General features: G+C 39.0%; 1 protein-coding gene across 1 annotated transcript in view; it reads right to left on the bottom strand.

Annotated features, from left to right (window-relative positions):
* LOC105537564 (cilia- and flagella-associated protein 44-like) overlaps positions 1 to 12,832 on the bottom strand; it is a gene marked incomplete at its 5' end in the record, with an annotated part of 28,756 nt that extends 15,924 nt beyond the window's left edge. Inside the window, 5 exons of the mRNA XM_011977211.1 lie at positions 1,305 to 1,465; positions 8,467 to 8,668; positions 9,583 to 9,699; positions 10,773 to 10,903; positions 12,722 to 12,832. Coding sequence (XP_011832601.1) covers positions 1,305 to 1,465; positions 8,467 to 8,668; positions 9,583 to 9,699; positions 10,773 to 10,903; positions 12,722 to 12,832 — 722 coding nt within the window. The remainder of the gene's footprint in view (positions 1 to 1,304; positions 1,466 to 8,466; positions 8,669 to 9,582; positions 9,700 to 10,772; positions 10,904 to 12,721) is intronic.
* Between the last annotated feature and the right edge of the window lie 3,941 nt (positions 12,833 to 16,773).

The following is a 16,773-nucleotide window of genomic DNA, read 5'->3' as shown; positions in this document are numbered from 1 at the left end:
CAACATGGCGCAAGTATACATATGTAACAAACCTGCACGTTATGCACATGTACCCTACAACTTAAAGTATAATAATAAATAAATTAAAAAAAAAAAAAAAAAAAAGAAAAGTTGAGATGGAACCATTAGACAACACAGCACTAGGAAGCTCTCCTCCTACCCCACCTGCTAATGAGATAAGACAGGAAGCTGGAGAAGTCGTCATGATTTTGTGGACTTATAAAATCTTTGTGAAAGCTCCTACCACCGAATCAGGCTGGAACAAGGGCATGGCTCATCTCATGGCTCAGGGAACAATATGTAGGCATTGACATCCTCTAAGACTCTGTCAGCCAGTCTATGACTTGTTACCAAATTTATTACTTAAAGGTGTTTCATCATTTCCAAATTGGCACAGCATGCAAAAGCCATACAGTAATACAATTCTAGCCTGAGAGGAGAGCTGCTCCATTTCTAAAACTGTCATAGTAGTTATACTTTTTTAAAAAAATTTAGGTTCAGGCATACATGTACAAGTTTGTTACTTAGGTATATTGTGTAATAGTGAGGTTTGGGTTTCTAGTGGACCCATTACCCAGATAGCAAATGTTGTACCTAGTAGGTAATTTTTCAACCCTCACCCCACCATCCTCCCCTGGATGCTGGAGTCCCCAGTGTTTATTATTTTCATCTTTCGGTCCACATGTACCCATTGTTTAGCTCCCACTTATAAGTGAGAATATGCAGTATTTGATTTTCTGTTTCTGAGTTATTTCATGTAGGATAATGGCCTCCAGCTCCATCTGTGTTGTTGCAAAGGACATGATTTCATATTTTTATGGCTTCATAGTAATCCATGGTATTCTATATACATATACATACATACACACATACACAGCACATTTTCTTTACCCGAATGCTGTGAGATGATATTTCATTTTCTCATTGTGGTTTTAATTTGCACTTCTCTGATGATTAGTGATGCTGAGCATTTTTAAATATAATTTTTGCCTGCAGAACATTTATACATTAATGTAAGTCTCAAAATGGGACCTCTCCATAATCTTTCATCCATTTCACGTCATATTTATATGCACCCTGGACCCCAAAACCTAGTGCTGGTGCTCTCACTCCAAGATAAACAAGTCCCTCTAACTAAGTGAACAGTAAGGAAGCCGAGAGAGGCCTAAGATCCTGGGGCAGCCAAACGGGGCTCGCAGACTGGCTCCAGCTACGTAGATGCTTCACGGTACCACTTCCTGCTCCCTGGGATTTCTTGCCTCCAACTAGATTCAACCAAAGATCACCTGCCTTCTCCTCCTTACCTCCCACATCTTCATCTCCTTCGCATTCGCTAGCTCCTTTCGAAGTTTTCTGATCTTCAGTTCTTCAAGTGTTGTATTAACAGAAAGCGTCTGAAGGGCTTCCAGGTTTACCACACGGCCGAACTTGCTGATCATGAGCTGACGGACTGTTTCCTCCATTTCTAAAAGAAGACAGTCACTGGCTCAGGTTGTTCAATGGCTCCCATTGTTATAAATGAACACCAGAAACAATAAAGTTCTAAGGAACTGCTTTTGCAAGACAGTGAAAGATTTTATGTCATCAGTGATTTTTCTTCTATGATTTTTTGCCTGCTGCTTTCCTCATTTAAAATGCCCATTCAGTATTGTCTTTTCACCTTCTGAATCCTGTATAAAACTGACTCAATGTTCCCAAGTGGCTCACAGACTGATCTGCCCCTCCTTAGACTCTTAACAAGCACCGACTAGATTATGAGCTTGTCAACTTTTTCAAATATGGCACTTTACAGGATCTAGTATTAAGAACAGAGCAGGCACTTCAGAGAAGTCTCCATCTTACTCCAAGTAAATAATGACAGTCCCTTTGGGAATTCAGGAGGCCCTGCATGGTCGGCCTGCCTACCCTGCTTTCTCTTCCCACTGCTTTCTCATGCCTCTCCTCCTTACCACCCTGCTCTAGACACACTGGCCTCCTCTGTGCTTCTCAAACATGCCAGGCTCACCTCAGCCTCCTTTCCTCCAATCTGAACTGCTCTTCCCCAGAGACCCACATGGCTTGCTCCTCCCAGCCCATTTTCTAAAAGCAAGCTGACACTGGAGCTGTGTCTAAGGGCAGGCTCTTACCCTCTAGCCAGGGAGAACCGCGTTTGATCAGGCGTGCTGCCTTTCCATGGAGCCTGTCCCTGCCCCTGCCGACCTCAGCACTCTTTTTCTCAATCCATGTTTAATTTTTCTTCTTAGCAGTTATCTAACATGTCATATCTAACATGCAATATCTTTTACTTTGGTTTTTGTCTTTCCCCAATGTGAGAACACTAGAACACCTCTCCAGGAAAACATGATCTTCCAACAGGACTTCCTCAATGTCCAGACTCTCCCCTGAGCAAAGTCTGAAGGCCTTAATATGTAGTGAGATGATTCAATTATTTTATAGTGCAGAAATTAGTATTTGGGCATAACTGTTACAATTTACGTTTGAATTAGAATAGTACAATTGGCATGGCTGCCATTATGCGCAATCCAGGAGAGGCTATTCACTTTCTATCCTACATGTTACCCCATGGACATGTATAATGTGGTGGCCATGATAATCAGTGATGCAAATGAAATGATGAATGGATGATGGGCATGTGTGCTGGCCTGTGGCTGCCTGCCTGGCCTCCTCAGTAAGATCTTTGATTTCCCCTTAGCTCCACCCCCATGCAAGGGGTTGCCCTCTCGCACAGCAGCCTCACATACCAGAACATGTACTCTGATCCTTGCCAGCTCCATTGTGGAGCCAGCCCAATGTCCTTCTCCTGAGCTGACGAGGCCAGGTAATGCTCACTAGGGACATAAAGTCTGCTGGAACACTTACAACCCACATTCCCCACGGCCATGGGCTCTGTTCTCCCTAGAATGGAGAGAACTTTCTCCTTCTCACCCTCATGTTCTAGGCTCTCTTCTTCTTCCCCATTGGATCTAGGGATGGAGAAAGGCAACAAGCTAACTGCAGTGTTATTCATCACTTCTAAGTCATATGGTCCAGCCATATATCCCACTTCTGGGCACATATCCAGAAGAAATGGAAGCAGAGACATAAATAGATATTTGTACACTCATGTTCATCACAGTACTATTCACAATAGCCAAAAAGTAGGAAGCAATCCAGCTGCCCATTGACAAATAAATGGGTAAACAAAATGTGGCATGTACATATAATGGAATATTATTTGCCTTAAAAAGGAAGAAAATTCTGACACACGCTACAACATGGATGACCCTGAAAGACATTATGCTAAATAGAATAAGCCAGTCACAAAAAGACAAAGACTGTATTATTCTCCTCATTATGAAGTATTTCGAGTACTCGAGTTCATAGAGACAGAAAGTAGAGTGGCAGTTTCCTGGAGCGGAGGGAGAGGAAAATGGGAGTTACTGTTTAGTGGATATGGAGTTCAGGAAGATGAACAGTGTTCTGGAGATGGATGGTGGTGATGGTAGAACAATCGTATGAATGTACTTAGTGCCATTGAACTGTCCACTTACAAATGGTTAAAATCATAAATATTATGCTTTATTATTTTACTGCAATTTAAAAAACAAACTTAGAAATTATTAACCCTAAAATAAAAGGTTGATCAATTAAAATCACATAGTTATGGTTCATCAAAAGCCACCATAAAACAATCAACAAAGTAAAAAGACAACTCACAGAATTGGAGAAAATATCTGCAAACTATCTATCTGACAAGGGCTTAATAACCAGAATATATAAGGAGCCTGAACAACTCTATAGAAAAATATATACTAACCCAATTTTTAAATGGGCAAAAGATCTGAAGAGATAATTCTTAAAAGAAGACATACAAATGGCAAACAGGTACATGAAAATGTGCTCAACATTACTGATCATCAGAGAAATGCAAATAAAAACTACAATGAGATATCATCTCACCCCTGTTAAAATGGCTTTTACCCAAAAGACAGGCAGTAACAAATGCTGATGAGGATGTAGAGAAAACAAAACCCTCATACACTGTTGGTGGGAATGTAAATCAGTACAACCATTTGGAGAGCAGCTTGGAGATTCCTCAAAACACTAAAGACAGAGCTATCATATGGTCCCGCAATCCCACTGCTAGATAAATACCCAAAAGAAAGGAAATCAGTATATTGAAGATAAACCTACACTCCCATATTTATTGCAACACTATTCCTAATAGCCAAGATTTGGAAGCAACTTAACTGTCCCCCAACAGACAATGGATAAAGAAAATGTGGTACATGTAGACAATGGAGTACTAGTCAGCCATTAAAAAATAAGATTCAGCTGGGCACAGTGACTCACACCTGTAAGTCTAGGCTTTCTGAGGCTGAGGCAGGCGATTGCTTGAGCCCAGGAGTTGGAGACCAGCCTGGGCAACATAGCAAGATCCCATCTCTACAAAAACATGCAAAAACTTACCCAGGCATGGTGGTGTATGCCTGTAGTCCCAGCTACCCAGGAGGTTGAGGCAGAAGGATCACCTGAGCCCAAGAGGTCAAGGCTGCAGTGAGTCAGGATTGCGCTACTGCACTCCAGCCTGGGAGACAGAGTGAGACCCTGTCTCAATGAGAGAAAGATCTTGTCATTTGCAAGAACAAGTATGGAACTGAAGTCATTACATTAAGTGAAATAAGCCAGGAACATAAAGATAAACTTGCATGTTCTCCCTTATTCATGAGAGCTAAAAATTAAAACAACTGAACTCATGGAGATAGAGTAGAATGACAGTTACTAGAGTCTGGGAAGGATAGTGGGGGTGGGGGATGTGGGAATGGTTAATGGTACAAAAATAGTTGGATAGAATAAATAAACTCTGGTATTTGATGGCCCAGCAGGGTTACTATAGTCAATAATAACTTAATTGTACATTTTAAAATAACGAAAAGAGTATCATTGGATTGTTTGTAACACAAAGGATAAATGCTTGAGGTGATGATACCTCATTTACCCTGATGTGATTATTAGACATTGTATCTCTATATAAAAATATCCCATATATCTTATATATATACCTACTATGTACCCACCAAAAATAAAAGTTGAAAACAAATTTTTAATTATCTTTAAAAAGCCTCCACAAAAGTGAAAACAAAAAACCAAAGGAAGATATTTGAAAAACCCATAACCAACAAAGGACTAGGATCAAAAAAATTAACTCCTACATATCAATTTTTTAAAAGGCAAACAAATCAAGAGAAAAATGAACAAAATATACAAACAGACATTTTATAGAATAGAAAACATTAAAGGCCCAAAGATGTACAAAATGTGCTTAACCTTATTAGTGGTTAGGAAAATGAAATTAAGACCACGAGTCACCACTTTATACTTTCCAGTTTGGCAAAAATTCAAAGTCTAATAAGATTATGTATTTTCAATGATGTATGTAACTCAAAGGGGACTCTTAAGTACCACTGATTGGAGTGTAAATTGATATAATCATTTTGGAAGAGAATGTGACATTATTTTTTAAACTTAAACACTTATATGCCCTACCACCCTGTTCTACTTTTAGGTATGAAACCCTTATACTTTTAGAAACGCTTGTAAACATATCCCATGTACAAGAATTTTCATAGCAGAATTGTCAAAGCAAAAAAACATAAAGCAATTTAAATGTCAGCAGAAGAGTGAATAATTTTAGTAGACTCATATGATATATTTTACAACAATGAAGACAACAGCTATATGCTATACCACATCTACTCCTAGGAATATATTAAATGAAACAGTATGTTACAAAAAGCTACATATGATATAATATTTCTACAAAGTTCTAAAGCAATATATTATTTAGAAATACATGTAAATATGCTATAACTATTTTTTAATGAAAGGGAATGTTAAACATAAAATTGGGAATAGTGGTTATCTCTGAATATGGGGAGACAGAGAATGGGATGGAAAGAACACACACAGGTAGATGTTACAGTGTTGGTAATATTATCGTCAATAAGTTGGGTTGGTGGGTTCATTCGGTTGTCATTCTCCACTGCTTATATGTATGTTCCACATATCAAGAATTGCTAAAGTAGTTTAAAAGATAATTATCTTTACATTATACATCTTATACTCTATACCTCAATTTTAAGTGGATTAAAAACCCAAATGCAAAGGGCACTACTAATTAGGAAACTACTGAAAATTATCTTTTTAAATTGACAAAAATTGTATATATTATCATGGGCAACATGCTGTTTTGAAATACATATACATTATGTAATAGCTAGATTGAGCTAATTAACTTATGCATTGCCTCACATACTTTCTTTTTCTTGTTGTGAGAACACTTAAAATTTACTCTTAGCAATTTTCAATAATATAACACATTGTTATTAACTATAGTAATCATAGTATACAATAGATCTCTTGAAATTGTTCTTTGAATCTCAGTGAAATTTTTTATTGTGACCAACATCTCCCCAAACGGTACCCCAGCCAACAACCACAGACCCTGGTAACCATCATTCTATTCTGTTTCTATGAGTTTAACTTTTTATACTCTGCATATAAGTGAGGTCATGTGGTATTTTCCTTCTGTGCCTCTTATTTCACTTAACATATGGTCCTCCAAGTTTATCCATGTTGTTGCACATAATAGGGTTTCCTTCTTTTTTAAGGCTGAATAGTATTTCGTTATGTACATATACCACATTTTCTCTATCCACTCATCTGTTTATGGACGACACTTAGGTTGATTCTGTGTCTTGGCAATTGCGAATAATACTGCAGTGAACATAGGAGTGCAGATATCTCCTCTGCATACTGATGACTAATTTCATTTCCTTTGGATATATGCCCAGTAGTGGAATCGTTGGACCAAAAAATATCTTTATGATCTCAAAATAGGAAAGGATTTCTTAAGCAAGACACACATACATACACATAGTGCACAAACCACAAATAAGTAGATTGATAAAAATTACTATATTAAGATTTAAAACATCTGTATCCAAAAGATACACCAGACAAAGTAGAAAAAAAAAAAAAGAAAGAAAGAAAGATTGCCGGGCATGGTGGCATGGTGTGGCTCACGCCTGTAATTCTAGCACTCTGGGAGGCCAAGGCAGGCAGATCACCTGAGGTCAGGAGTTCGAGACCAGCCTGGCCACCAAGGAGAAACCCCGTCTCTACTAAAAAATACAAAAATTAGCCGGGCGTGGTGGCATGCACCTGTAATCCTAGCTACTCGGAGGCTGAGACCGGAGAATTTCTTGAGCCCAGGAGCCAGAGGTTGCAGTGAGCCAAGATTGCACCACCGCGAGAGAGGTGAGACTCCAGCCTGGGCAATAGAGTGAGACTCTGTCTCAAAAAAAAAAAAAACAAAGACAAGACAAGTTACAAACTAGAAGAGATTTGCAGTGTATTACACGGACAAAAAGAACATATTAAGAACTCCCTAAAATCAATTTAAAAACAAAAAGTAGAAATCAAAAATGGGCAAAGGATGGGACAGACAAGTTACAGAAAAGAAAATAAATAACTGGCAAATAAATGTATGTAAAGATGTTTAACTTCATCAGCAATCAAAAAATGTGTATAAAAACCACAATAAAATATAATTTAACATCTCACAGGCTGGCAAAAATATTAAAGTCTGATAATATCAAGTGTTGCTGACAATACGGAGCCTGGGTAATTCTCACACACTGCTGGGGGAGGATAAATTTGTTCAACCACTTTGGGTGCAACTTGGCAGTACCCAGGAGAGCTGAAAATTTACATATCCCTCTGTAAACCAGAGATCCAGTACTAGGCTTCACCTTCTCATACATGTGCACAGGGAGATGTGTACAAAAAGGTTTACTGTAATAGTGTCTCTAATAATGAAAAATAAGAAATATCTTAAATATCCATCAATAGGAGGCTAAATAAAATATTTAATATTCATACAATGGAATATTGTAGCAGTAAAGTGAATAAACTATCTGTAGTTTATGGATACCTCAAAAATTGGTTCAATAAAGTGAACCACAAAATGATATAAATATCATCACAATTAAAAATATGCAAGTTAGGTCTCCATATTGTGTGTGGACACATCCATATGTGTGTGTGCATACCTAGTGGTGAACCCCGAGGAAGGAGCAGCAGAATCGCATTAGAAAGAGATGGGGTTTCAATTGTATCTCAGCGTTCTCTTTCTTAAGCTGGGTAGCCTTGCACTTGGGTTACTATTGTATTATTCTACATTTTAATCATACGCAAAGAGAAGATGATTCTATGACAAAAGATTTCTCCCTTTAAAATACAAAAGCGAACTTTTCATTGCCATCAGGAGAAACGGTGAGTAGTGAGAGGCCATGGTGTTCTTGTTTCCCTTCTCAGTGGTTCTGAGTCTGCAATGACTGTTTTCACTGTTGGAGACAGTCACCTGGATAATTCCCTTTCTTACCAATAAACCGTACTAGCAAGGCCGTAGGCTTCGATACTCACTATGTATGGTTTTTGTCATTTCTCTCTTTTCTCGGATGAGCTGTTTACGTCTCTCTCTCCATTCTTTGTTCAGTTTTTGCTGCTTGGAATTTTCCTCCTGGAGCTCGCGGATTCGTTCTTGCAGCCGTCTCAAGGCGTGGTTAGAGAAGACCAAAGTACCAGAAAGATCGCTAGGTATTTCTCCAAATACCACATACTCTATCTACAAGCATAAAACAAATCAAAAGCAAACAGATAAAAACACAGATTTTGCATATGGCAACAAAAAGCATAACAGGTGCACTTCCTTCTCTGCCCCTTGTTTAGCTCCTTGCCTTTGGGCTTCTCCATCTTCCTCACCGAGTAACACTGGCCAGGCAAACACAGAAAGATGCTGTCAGGTAGAAAGCCACATCACATCTCTGTGGGGATAGCAAATTCTCCCACACAGATCATGCCTATTATCTACTGCATAATGATGTGACAAACATTTCAGGGCTGGCATACTAGGCAAACCACTACATTGAGCTCATCCAGTTTGGGTCAGGTTACACAAAACACACATAAGGCTGATCTCGTTGTTTTCCTAAAATACAGCTTTTTCTCTTAACCTGACAAAACAGAATACAATGAGCCTTTTCTCTTAATGATATGTATTCCTGCAATTTAATATAAGTTGCAATTCAAATAGAAATGAACAAGAAAAGTAAAAAAGAGAAAGTATTTTCCTTTTGTCTTGACCTCCCGCACCAATGAGTAGAGACTAAGTGAAGGTCATTTTAGCATGATTAGTCCATGTATAGATCAAGATGGTGTGACAAGTGATACGGGTATAAGAGCCAAGATTTCACCCTCTGAGCCATTCCATTCTTAAATCATAGGCTCCTCGCTTCTCTAGACTTGAAATGACTGATTTCCAAAATGCTAATGGGCAATAGGGAAATATGCATGTTTTGATGTTACTCTTTTACAGCAATCTGACAGTGGATAAGACAAGTGTAGGTGTCATTCTACAGGTGGAATTCTCAACAAAGAACCACGATTCTTCCCATTAGTGAACCACAAATCTTTCTCTGAAAAGCGTCGGTGTGATGACGCTTCTCAGACAGGATGGAGCAGCCTCCCCAGATGCATCACCTGGTGGAGCTTGAGCGGAATCACAACCAGCAGTTCATTCAGTCGCTGCTGCTTCTCTCGCTGATAAGCCTCCAGGGCCTCCTCCGCTGCATTCAGATTAGTTGCCACAATTTTCACCTGTGGAAAGCCCCATATCATGAAATGGTGACAAGACTCAATGAACATACACTTAAAGATGGTGAATGAAGACATCCTGGGAGGAAATAAAGTATGAGCAGAATCTGCTTCGTTGGACTGTGATTAAGTGCATGATCCCAGTTTGCAACTCAGGAATGCATATTATTTTCTTTCTGCCAAGTTATGATCCACGTCACCCTTTCAATCATTTCTATGACTCCAGAGTTATAAAATTTTGTGAATAAGTGCCCAAAAAACATGTCCTCATCTCCCTTTTATTTTGTGCATGAAAAGCAGCCCATCACCATGGAATGTCTTTGACAGAATGGTGGGAGTCTTTTTGGTCATAATGACTTCAACAAATTTCATTGCTTTAAAGCAATGAAACTGCTAACTATAGTATTCTAAAGCACATTCTCCACGTCCTAGAAAACGTGAAAGTATTCCAAATCATTTCCTATTCACAAGAGGAGATATAATACATCAAAAATATTTCTGAACATGAATGAAGTTAAGTGATGTTGCTCTAGACAAGAGTACCTAAGAGGGAAAGTGAGCAGATTAAGGCAGAAATTGATCAATATTATACCAGACGTTTAGCTTGGTGGTCTCCAACATGGGATGCATGCACCCCAGATGATTAAAAAAAATCATCTATTGGGGTATAAATTGAAAATGTCAGAATTTCTATTTCTATTTATTTTTATCTCCTTCTATTTAATTTGTTTTTTGTGGATGTTTCCTACTGTACAAAATATATAATAGTTCATAAATACAATTTATAAATACATATACATTTATTGTATGGGGAGGGGCTCCATTTTCATTTTTTTCACTTATAGAGTAAACTCATCAGAAAAGTCTGGAGACCAATGACTGAGATAAAGTAAGTCCAATTATCAAAAAAGCAATGTCCCCCACCACAATTTAGGGAGAAAAAAACCTGGCCTTAACATTTGAAATGTTTCTTTTCTGAGAAGTCCTAATACTGTCATTACTATGAAAAGGCAATATTGTAGCTAGGAGGATGTGTAGCATTTTGAGAGGATAAATAAGTAGACAGATCGCCATACTTTTTTTGACAATGTATCATATTCCTTTTTGAGGTTATCAACAACTTTCTTTTCTTCAACTAAAGCCTCCTCAATGTCCAGCCTTTTCTCTCGAAGTTGAAGGGTGAGCTCAAAAAGAGCCACATCACAATCTGCCAAGAGAATTAAAATAAAAACCAGCCTCATTTGTTATGGAATGCGGTAGTACTAAAACTGTGAACTTTGGAGATTCAGAATCAATAATGTCTATTTATGGATCCACTCTAGCCAGCTTTTAAGACACTTACGGCTTAATTGTTCCAGGTTGAAATTATTAGTAGTATTAATAACCATAATAATAATAATAGTGTTGATGTTGTAAGCAGTACTCTGAAGCAGGCTTTGTGCTAAGCCCTCTATGTACATTATCTCACTCAAGGCTCATAGATCCTGCAAGGCAGAAACTATTGTTCCCATACATAGGTGAATACCTTAAGTCTAAGAGAGGTGACATAACTGGTACATAACAGAATGGGATTCAAGTGCATTATCTCTCTGTTCTTTCCACAGTATCACACTAAGAGCCACCTTTGTCTACTAAGTAATAGAGAATGTAGAAATGGAATACTAAAATGGAATTCAGGAAGTTTAGACCTAGCCCTAGTGCTATCACCACACTAACTCTGAGTCATTGCTCAAGGCATTTAATTATCCTGCTAAAAAGTAATGAGTTGGCATTAGAAGGTTTGTATGCTCTATTTCGCTTGTAAATATTATGATTTTTAAAGACTATTGTATTCAAAAGTAAAACAAGATCAAAATTTTATCTGAAATTAAACTTTTAAAATTTAATTAAAACTTCATTTGAAATGTCTAGAAAAACAAATTACAGATCCCAAAACGTCTTTTTTCTCTACTGACCCGTTCATCTATTGAAACTGTAAGAAATTGGTCTGGCTGCTCCAGATGGGTTTCACCAGTGAAAACAGTGAATGTAAATTGCCAAGCATTTCCAGGAGACTAGTCAAAGCGCCCTTACAAAACAGATTTGCAACACAAAGATTTGAATAGGTTTGTCAAAAAACGAGATTACTCTAAAATATATATGTAAATTACAGTCTGGCATTTCTTTATAAAATTAAACTTGCTACACAATTTATAATTCTGAATCAACTGTCAATTGTCTGCATATATTTTGTCACTCATAAATGGCTGCCTAAGAGAACAGATAATAAATCACCCAGAGAGCCCCCAAAAGTATTCATTGACGTTTTCCCTGACCATACTATTGGAAATAGCAACGTTCCTCTCCACCCTCACTCCTGCACTCCCTTCATTTCTTTTCCCATAGCATCCTCTGAGATTCTGTTTAATTGACTTATTATATTTATTGTCTTTCTCCACCAGACTATAAGCTCCATGAGGATGGAGGAGTTTGTTTTATACTTTGATGTATCCCTAGCGTCAGATAAGTGCCTGGCACATAGTAGAAGTTGAATATTGTTGAATTAAGAAATAAATATCCCAGCTGGGCACGGTGGCTCATGCCTGTAATCCCAGTACTTTGGGAGACTTAGGCGGGTGGATCATGAGGTCAGGAGATCGAGATCATCCTGGCTAACATGGCGAAACCCCGTCTCTACTAAAAAAAAAATACAAAAAATTAGGCAGGCATGGTGGCGGGCGTCTGTAGTCCCAACTACTCGGGAGGCTGAGGCAGGAGAATAGCTTGAACCTGGGAGGTGGAGGTTGCAGTGAGTTGAGATCGCACCACTGCACTCCAGCCTGGGCAACAGAGCTAAACTCTGTCATAAATAAATAAATAAATATTCTTATACTTTAAAAAGGGTATTCATTAGACTCTATTCATACATTTTAAACTATCCTTTTTTTTTAATTATCAGAGAACAGAGATACCAAAAAAGGGCCTTCTCAGTATTGCCAATCAATATTCACACTTCACAGAGAACACATGGTTTTATCTAACTTACTTGTTGGGCAAATAGAATCATCAAAAACCTCATCTTCGGATTCAGACTCATCCTCATCACTCTCCAAGCTAGATTCTTCTTCACTTGATTCCTCACTCTCCTCATCTTCATCTACAGAAAGAGGAGGGCATTGTTAACAAAGAAGCTTCTATATTCAACTAAATACTAGATTTTTAAAGTAAACTATTTTTCAATGAGTTAGTCACTAGCAAAATAACTCAATATAAGAGTTTAAAATGGTTCAGGACACAAAGAACACAAACCCAAATGCCTGTAGAAGGTTGTGTGGTTACTATCAATGCAAGTCAGAGGGTGCTGAGACCAAGCTGCCAAGCTGTAGATACACACAGTCAGTGAAATAGACCCACAATTCCTAACTCATAAGATGCTCTAAAATCAGAAAAAAAAAATTTTCCTTTTTTTCTTTTTTCTTTTTGTTCTTTTTTCTTTTGAGACAGGATCTGGCTTTGTTGCCCAGACTGTAGTGCAGTGATGTAATCTCAGCTCACTGCAACCTTCACCTCCTGGGCTCAAGCAATCCTCCCACCTCAGCCTTCTGAGTAGCTGAACTACAGGTACACGCCATTATGCCCAGCTAATTTTTGTTTTTTGTTTGTTTTGTAGAGACAGGGTTTCGGCATGTTGCCCAGGCTGATTCTGAGCTCAAGGGATCTGTACAACCGGGCCTCAAAGTGCTGGGGTTACAGGCTTGAGCCACTGGGCCTGGCCCTGAAAAGATTTTCATAAGTTATCTGACATGAAGTAATGATCTTTATAGTTTTTTGTTTAACTTGGTATGAATATTCATGTTTTGCTGCAGAAGCACTAAGATGTTTGATTTTGGGATTCTGTACCAGAACTTGCTAGTGGTATCATGTTGACAAAGATTTTCTCCTTTGACCCAACTTGAGCCAGGCTTCTCTGAGTCCTTTTTCTGACTAGTTCCTGACCTTGAGCTGTGTCCTTAACCTATTTAGTCCAATTCTAGCAAGAATCCTGCAAGTTACTTTAGAAACAATTCCCCACCCTTGATATCTGATGAAATTCCTCATCACTCAACCCTTATCACCTGGCTTGCCCTCCGCAAAAAGTCCTATTAAAACAGTCTAGTGAAGAATTTCCCTACTTCTTAGTAATTTTCCGTCCACTGACCCCCACTCTGTTCCTTGGCTATAAATCTCCACTTGTCCTTGTTATATTCAGAGTTCAGCCCCATCTCTCTTCCCTGCTACAAAACCCCATTATAGTAGCCCCCCTGAATAAAGTCTGCCTTATTGTTTTTAATAAATGTCAGCAATGACTTCTTTATAATATCATATATAATATCTTCAGAAATATTTCTGAACACACAAAAAAAATCTGTCCCCAAGGGTTTTGGATAAGGGGTTGTAGACCTTTCCACTCCAACCTGCCCCACTTTCTTTTAAAGCACCTTGAGGCCATCTATGAACTACAGATCACCAATTTACAATTTATAAATATAGCTAAACATTATGTGCAAAACAAACATAAGAAGACTCTGAAAGAAATGGAGAGAAGAAAGTAAAGCAACTATGTGCCTTAGAACCTGAGGAACAACACTATGGTGAGTTCCTTGGATATTCCTTTAGCCTCATCTATCTCAGACTTGGAGAAGAGTAAGTTGGCAGCCTAGAAACACCAACAGATCTATAGATACGGAAAGCCTTAACAAAAGCTTGCTGTCTCTAGCCAAAGGACCAGGAAAGGGGCAGCCTAGAAGGAGAGAAAACTTTTAGACAGTAACTATTCTATTCCAACCAAACACTACAGAAAAACTCTGGTACAATCCCCAACTAAATCAGCAAAGGTTAAGTGGGGAGGCCAGACATCCACCCTCACAGGGCTGTAATTAGGTGTCCCAACACTCCCACTGGATGATATTAGAGAAGGCCAAGTAGGAAGCCAGTACATTTATTCATGCTGGTTGGTAACCAGCCTCGCCCCCACCCTCACCACCAAGATGCCTGTGGAGGCCATGTGATAGCCTGGACTTCCACTCCCAAGGTAAGTAATAAGGTACTATCCCCTCTCCCCTCAGGGGTGGTATCAGAAGAATATTAACAGAGAGGCAGGACTTTCACCATTATCAATAAGTACTCACCATCCCCACCATGTTGATCATAGAAACTACACGTGGAGCTGGAACTCACACCCATATATAGCAGTAACAAAGAAGTCCCCCATCCCTTGGGTGACAATGAAGTCTGAATGGGGAATACAGGCTTCTACCCCCATCAATAGTAAGGAGACTCCCATCCCTTTCCTTGTCAGATTAGTGTTTGAGAAATTCGAGTAAAACAGAAAATTTAAATGAGATGCAAAGCCTCATAATATGAAAGTTTTTAGGATTCAATTAAAAGTCACTTATATCTGATATGGTTTGGATCTGTGTTCCCACCAAATCTCATGTTGAACTGTAATCCCCAGTGTTGGAGGAGGGACCTGTTGGGAGGTGACTGGATCATCGGGGAGGAATCCCCTGAATGGTTTAGCACCATCCCCTCAGTGCTGTTCTCATGACAGTGAGTGAGAGTGAGTGAGTCATCATGAGAGCTGGTTGTTTAAAAAGTGTGGTGTGCAGTGCATCCTCCCTCACTCTCTTGGTCCTGTGCCTGCCACATAAGATGCCTGCTCCTATTTTGGCTTCTGCTGTGAGTTAAAGTTCCCTAAGGCCTCCCCAGAAGCAGGTGCTGCCATGCTTCCTTTATAGCCTGTGGAACCATAAGCTAATTAAACCTCTTTTCTTGTAACTTACCCAATATCAGGTATTTCTTTATAGCAATGCAAGAATGGGCTAATGCAGTCTCCAACTGAGTGAAAATAGAAAACCAATAGCTGTCAACACTAAGATGACAGAGATATTAGAATTATCTGATAAAGTATTTAAAACAGCCATGATAAAAATGCTTCCATGAGCAAAATTTGAACATACTTAAAGGAAATGAAAAAATTCAAAGCCTCAGCAAATAAATAGAAATTATAAAGAACTAAGTGAAAATTTAAGAACTGAAAAATACAATAACCAAGTGATATGGTTTGGCTCTGTGTTCCCACTGAAATCTCATCTTGAATTATACTCCCATAATGCCCACATGTTGTGGGAGGGACCCTGTGGGAAATAATTTGAATCATGGGGGCGGTTTCCCCTATACTGTTCTCATAGTAGTGAATAAGTCTCATTAGATCTGATGGTTTTATCAGGGGTTTCCGCTTTTGCATCTTTCTCATTGTCTCTCGCCACCACCATGTAAGAAGTGCCTTTCACCTCCTGCCATGATTCTGAGGCATCCCCAGCCATGTGAAACTGTAAGTACAATTAAACCTCTTTTTCTTCCCAGTCTTGTGTATGTCTTTGTCAGCAGTGTGAAAATGGACTAATACAGTAAATTGGTAGCAGTAGAGTAGGGCACTATTGAAGATACCCAAAAATATGGAAGCGACCTTGGAACTGGGTAACAGGCAGAGGTTGCAACAGTTTGGAGGGCTCAGAAGAAGATAGGAAAATGTGGGAAAGCTTGGAACTTCCTAGAGACTTGTTGAATGACTGACCAAAAGCCTGATAGTGATATGGACAATAAGGTCCAGGCTGAGGTGGTCTCAGATGGAGATGAGAAACTTGTTGGGAACTGAAGCAAAAGAGACTTTTGCTATGTGTTAGCAAAGAGACTGGGGACATTTTGCCCCTGCCCTAGAGGTTTGTGGAACTTTGAACTTGAGAGAGCTGATTTAAGGTGTCTGGCGGAAGAAATTTCTAAGCAACAAAACATTCAAGAAGTGACTTGGGTACCGTTAAAGGCATTCAGTTTTGTTCTTGTTTTTTTTTTTTTTTTTGAGACCAAGTCTCACTCTGTCGCCCAGGCTGGAGTGCAGTGACATGATCTCGGCTCACTGCAAGCTCTGCCTCCCGGGTTCACACCATTCTCCTGCCTCAACCTCCCAAGTAGCTGGAACTACAGGTGCCCACCACCACGCCTGTCTAATTTTTTTTTTTTTGTATTTTTAGTAGAGATGGGGTTTTACCGTGTTAGCCA

The sequence above is a fragment of the Mandrillus leucophaeus genome, unplaced genomic scaffold, assembly GCF_000951045.1.
Source record: "Mandrillus leucophaeus isolate KB7577 unplaced genomic scaffold, Mleu.le_1.0 Scaffold1745, whole genome shotgun sequence".
Classification (NCBI taxonomy): Eukaryota; Metazoa; Chordata; class Mammalia; order Primates; family Cercopithecidae; genus Mandrillus; species Mandrillus leucophaeus.
The sequence above is the reverse complement of the archived record's forward strand: the minus strand, read 5'-3'. Positions and strand labels throughout refer to the sequence as shown.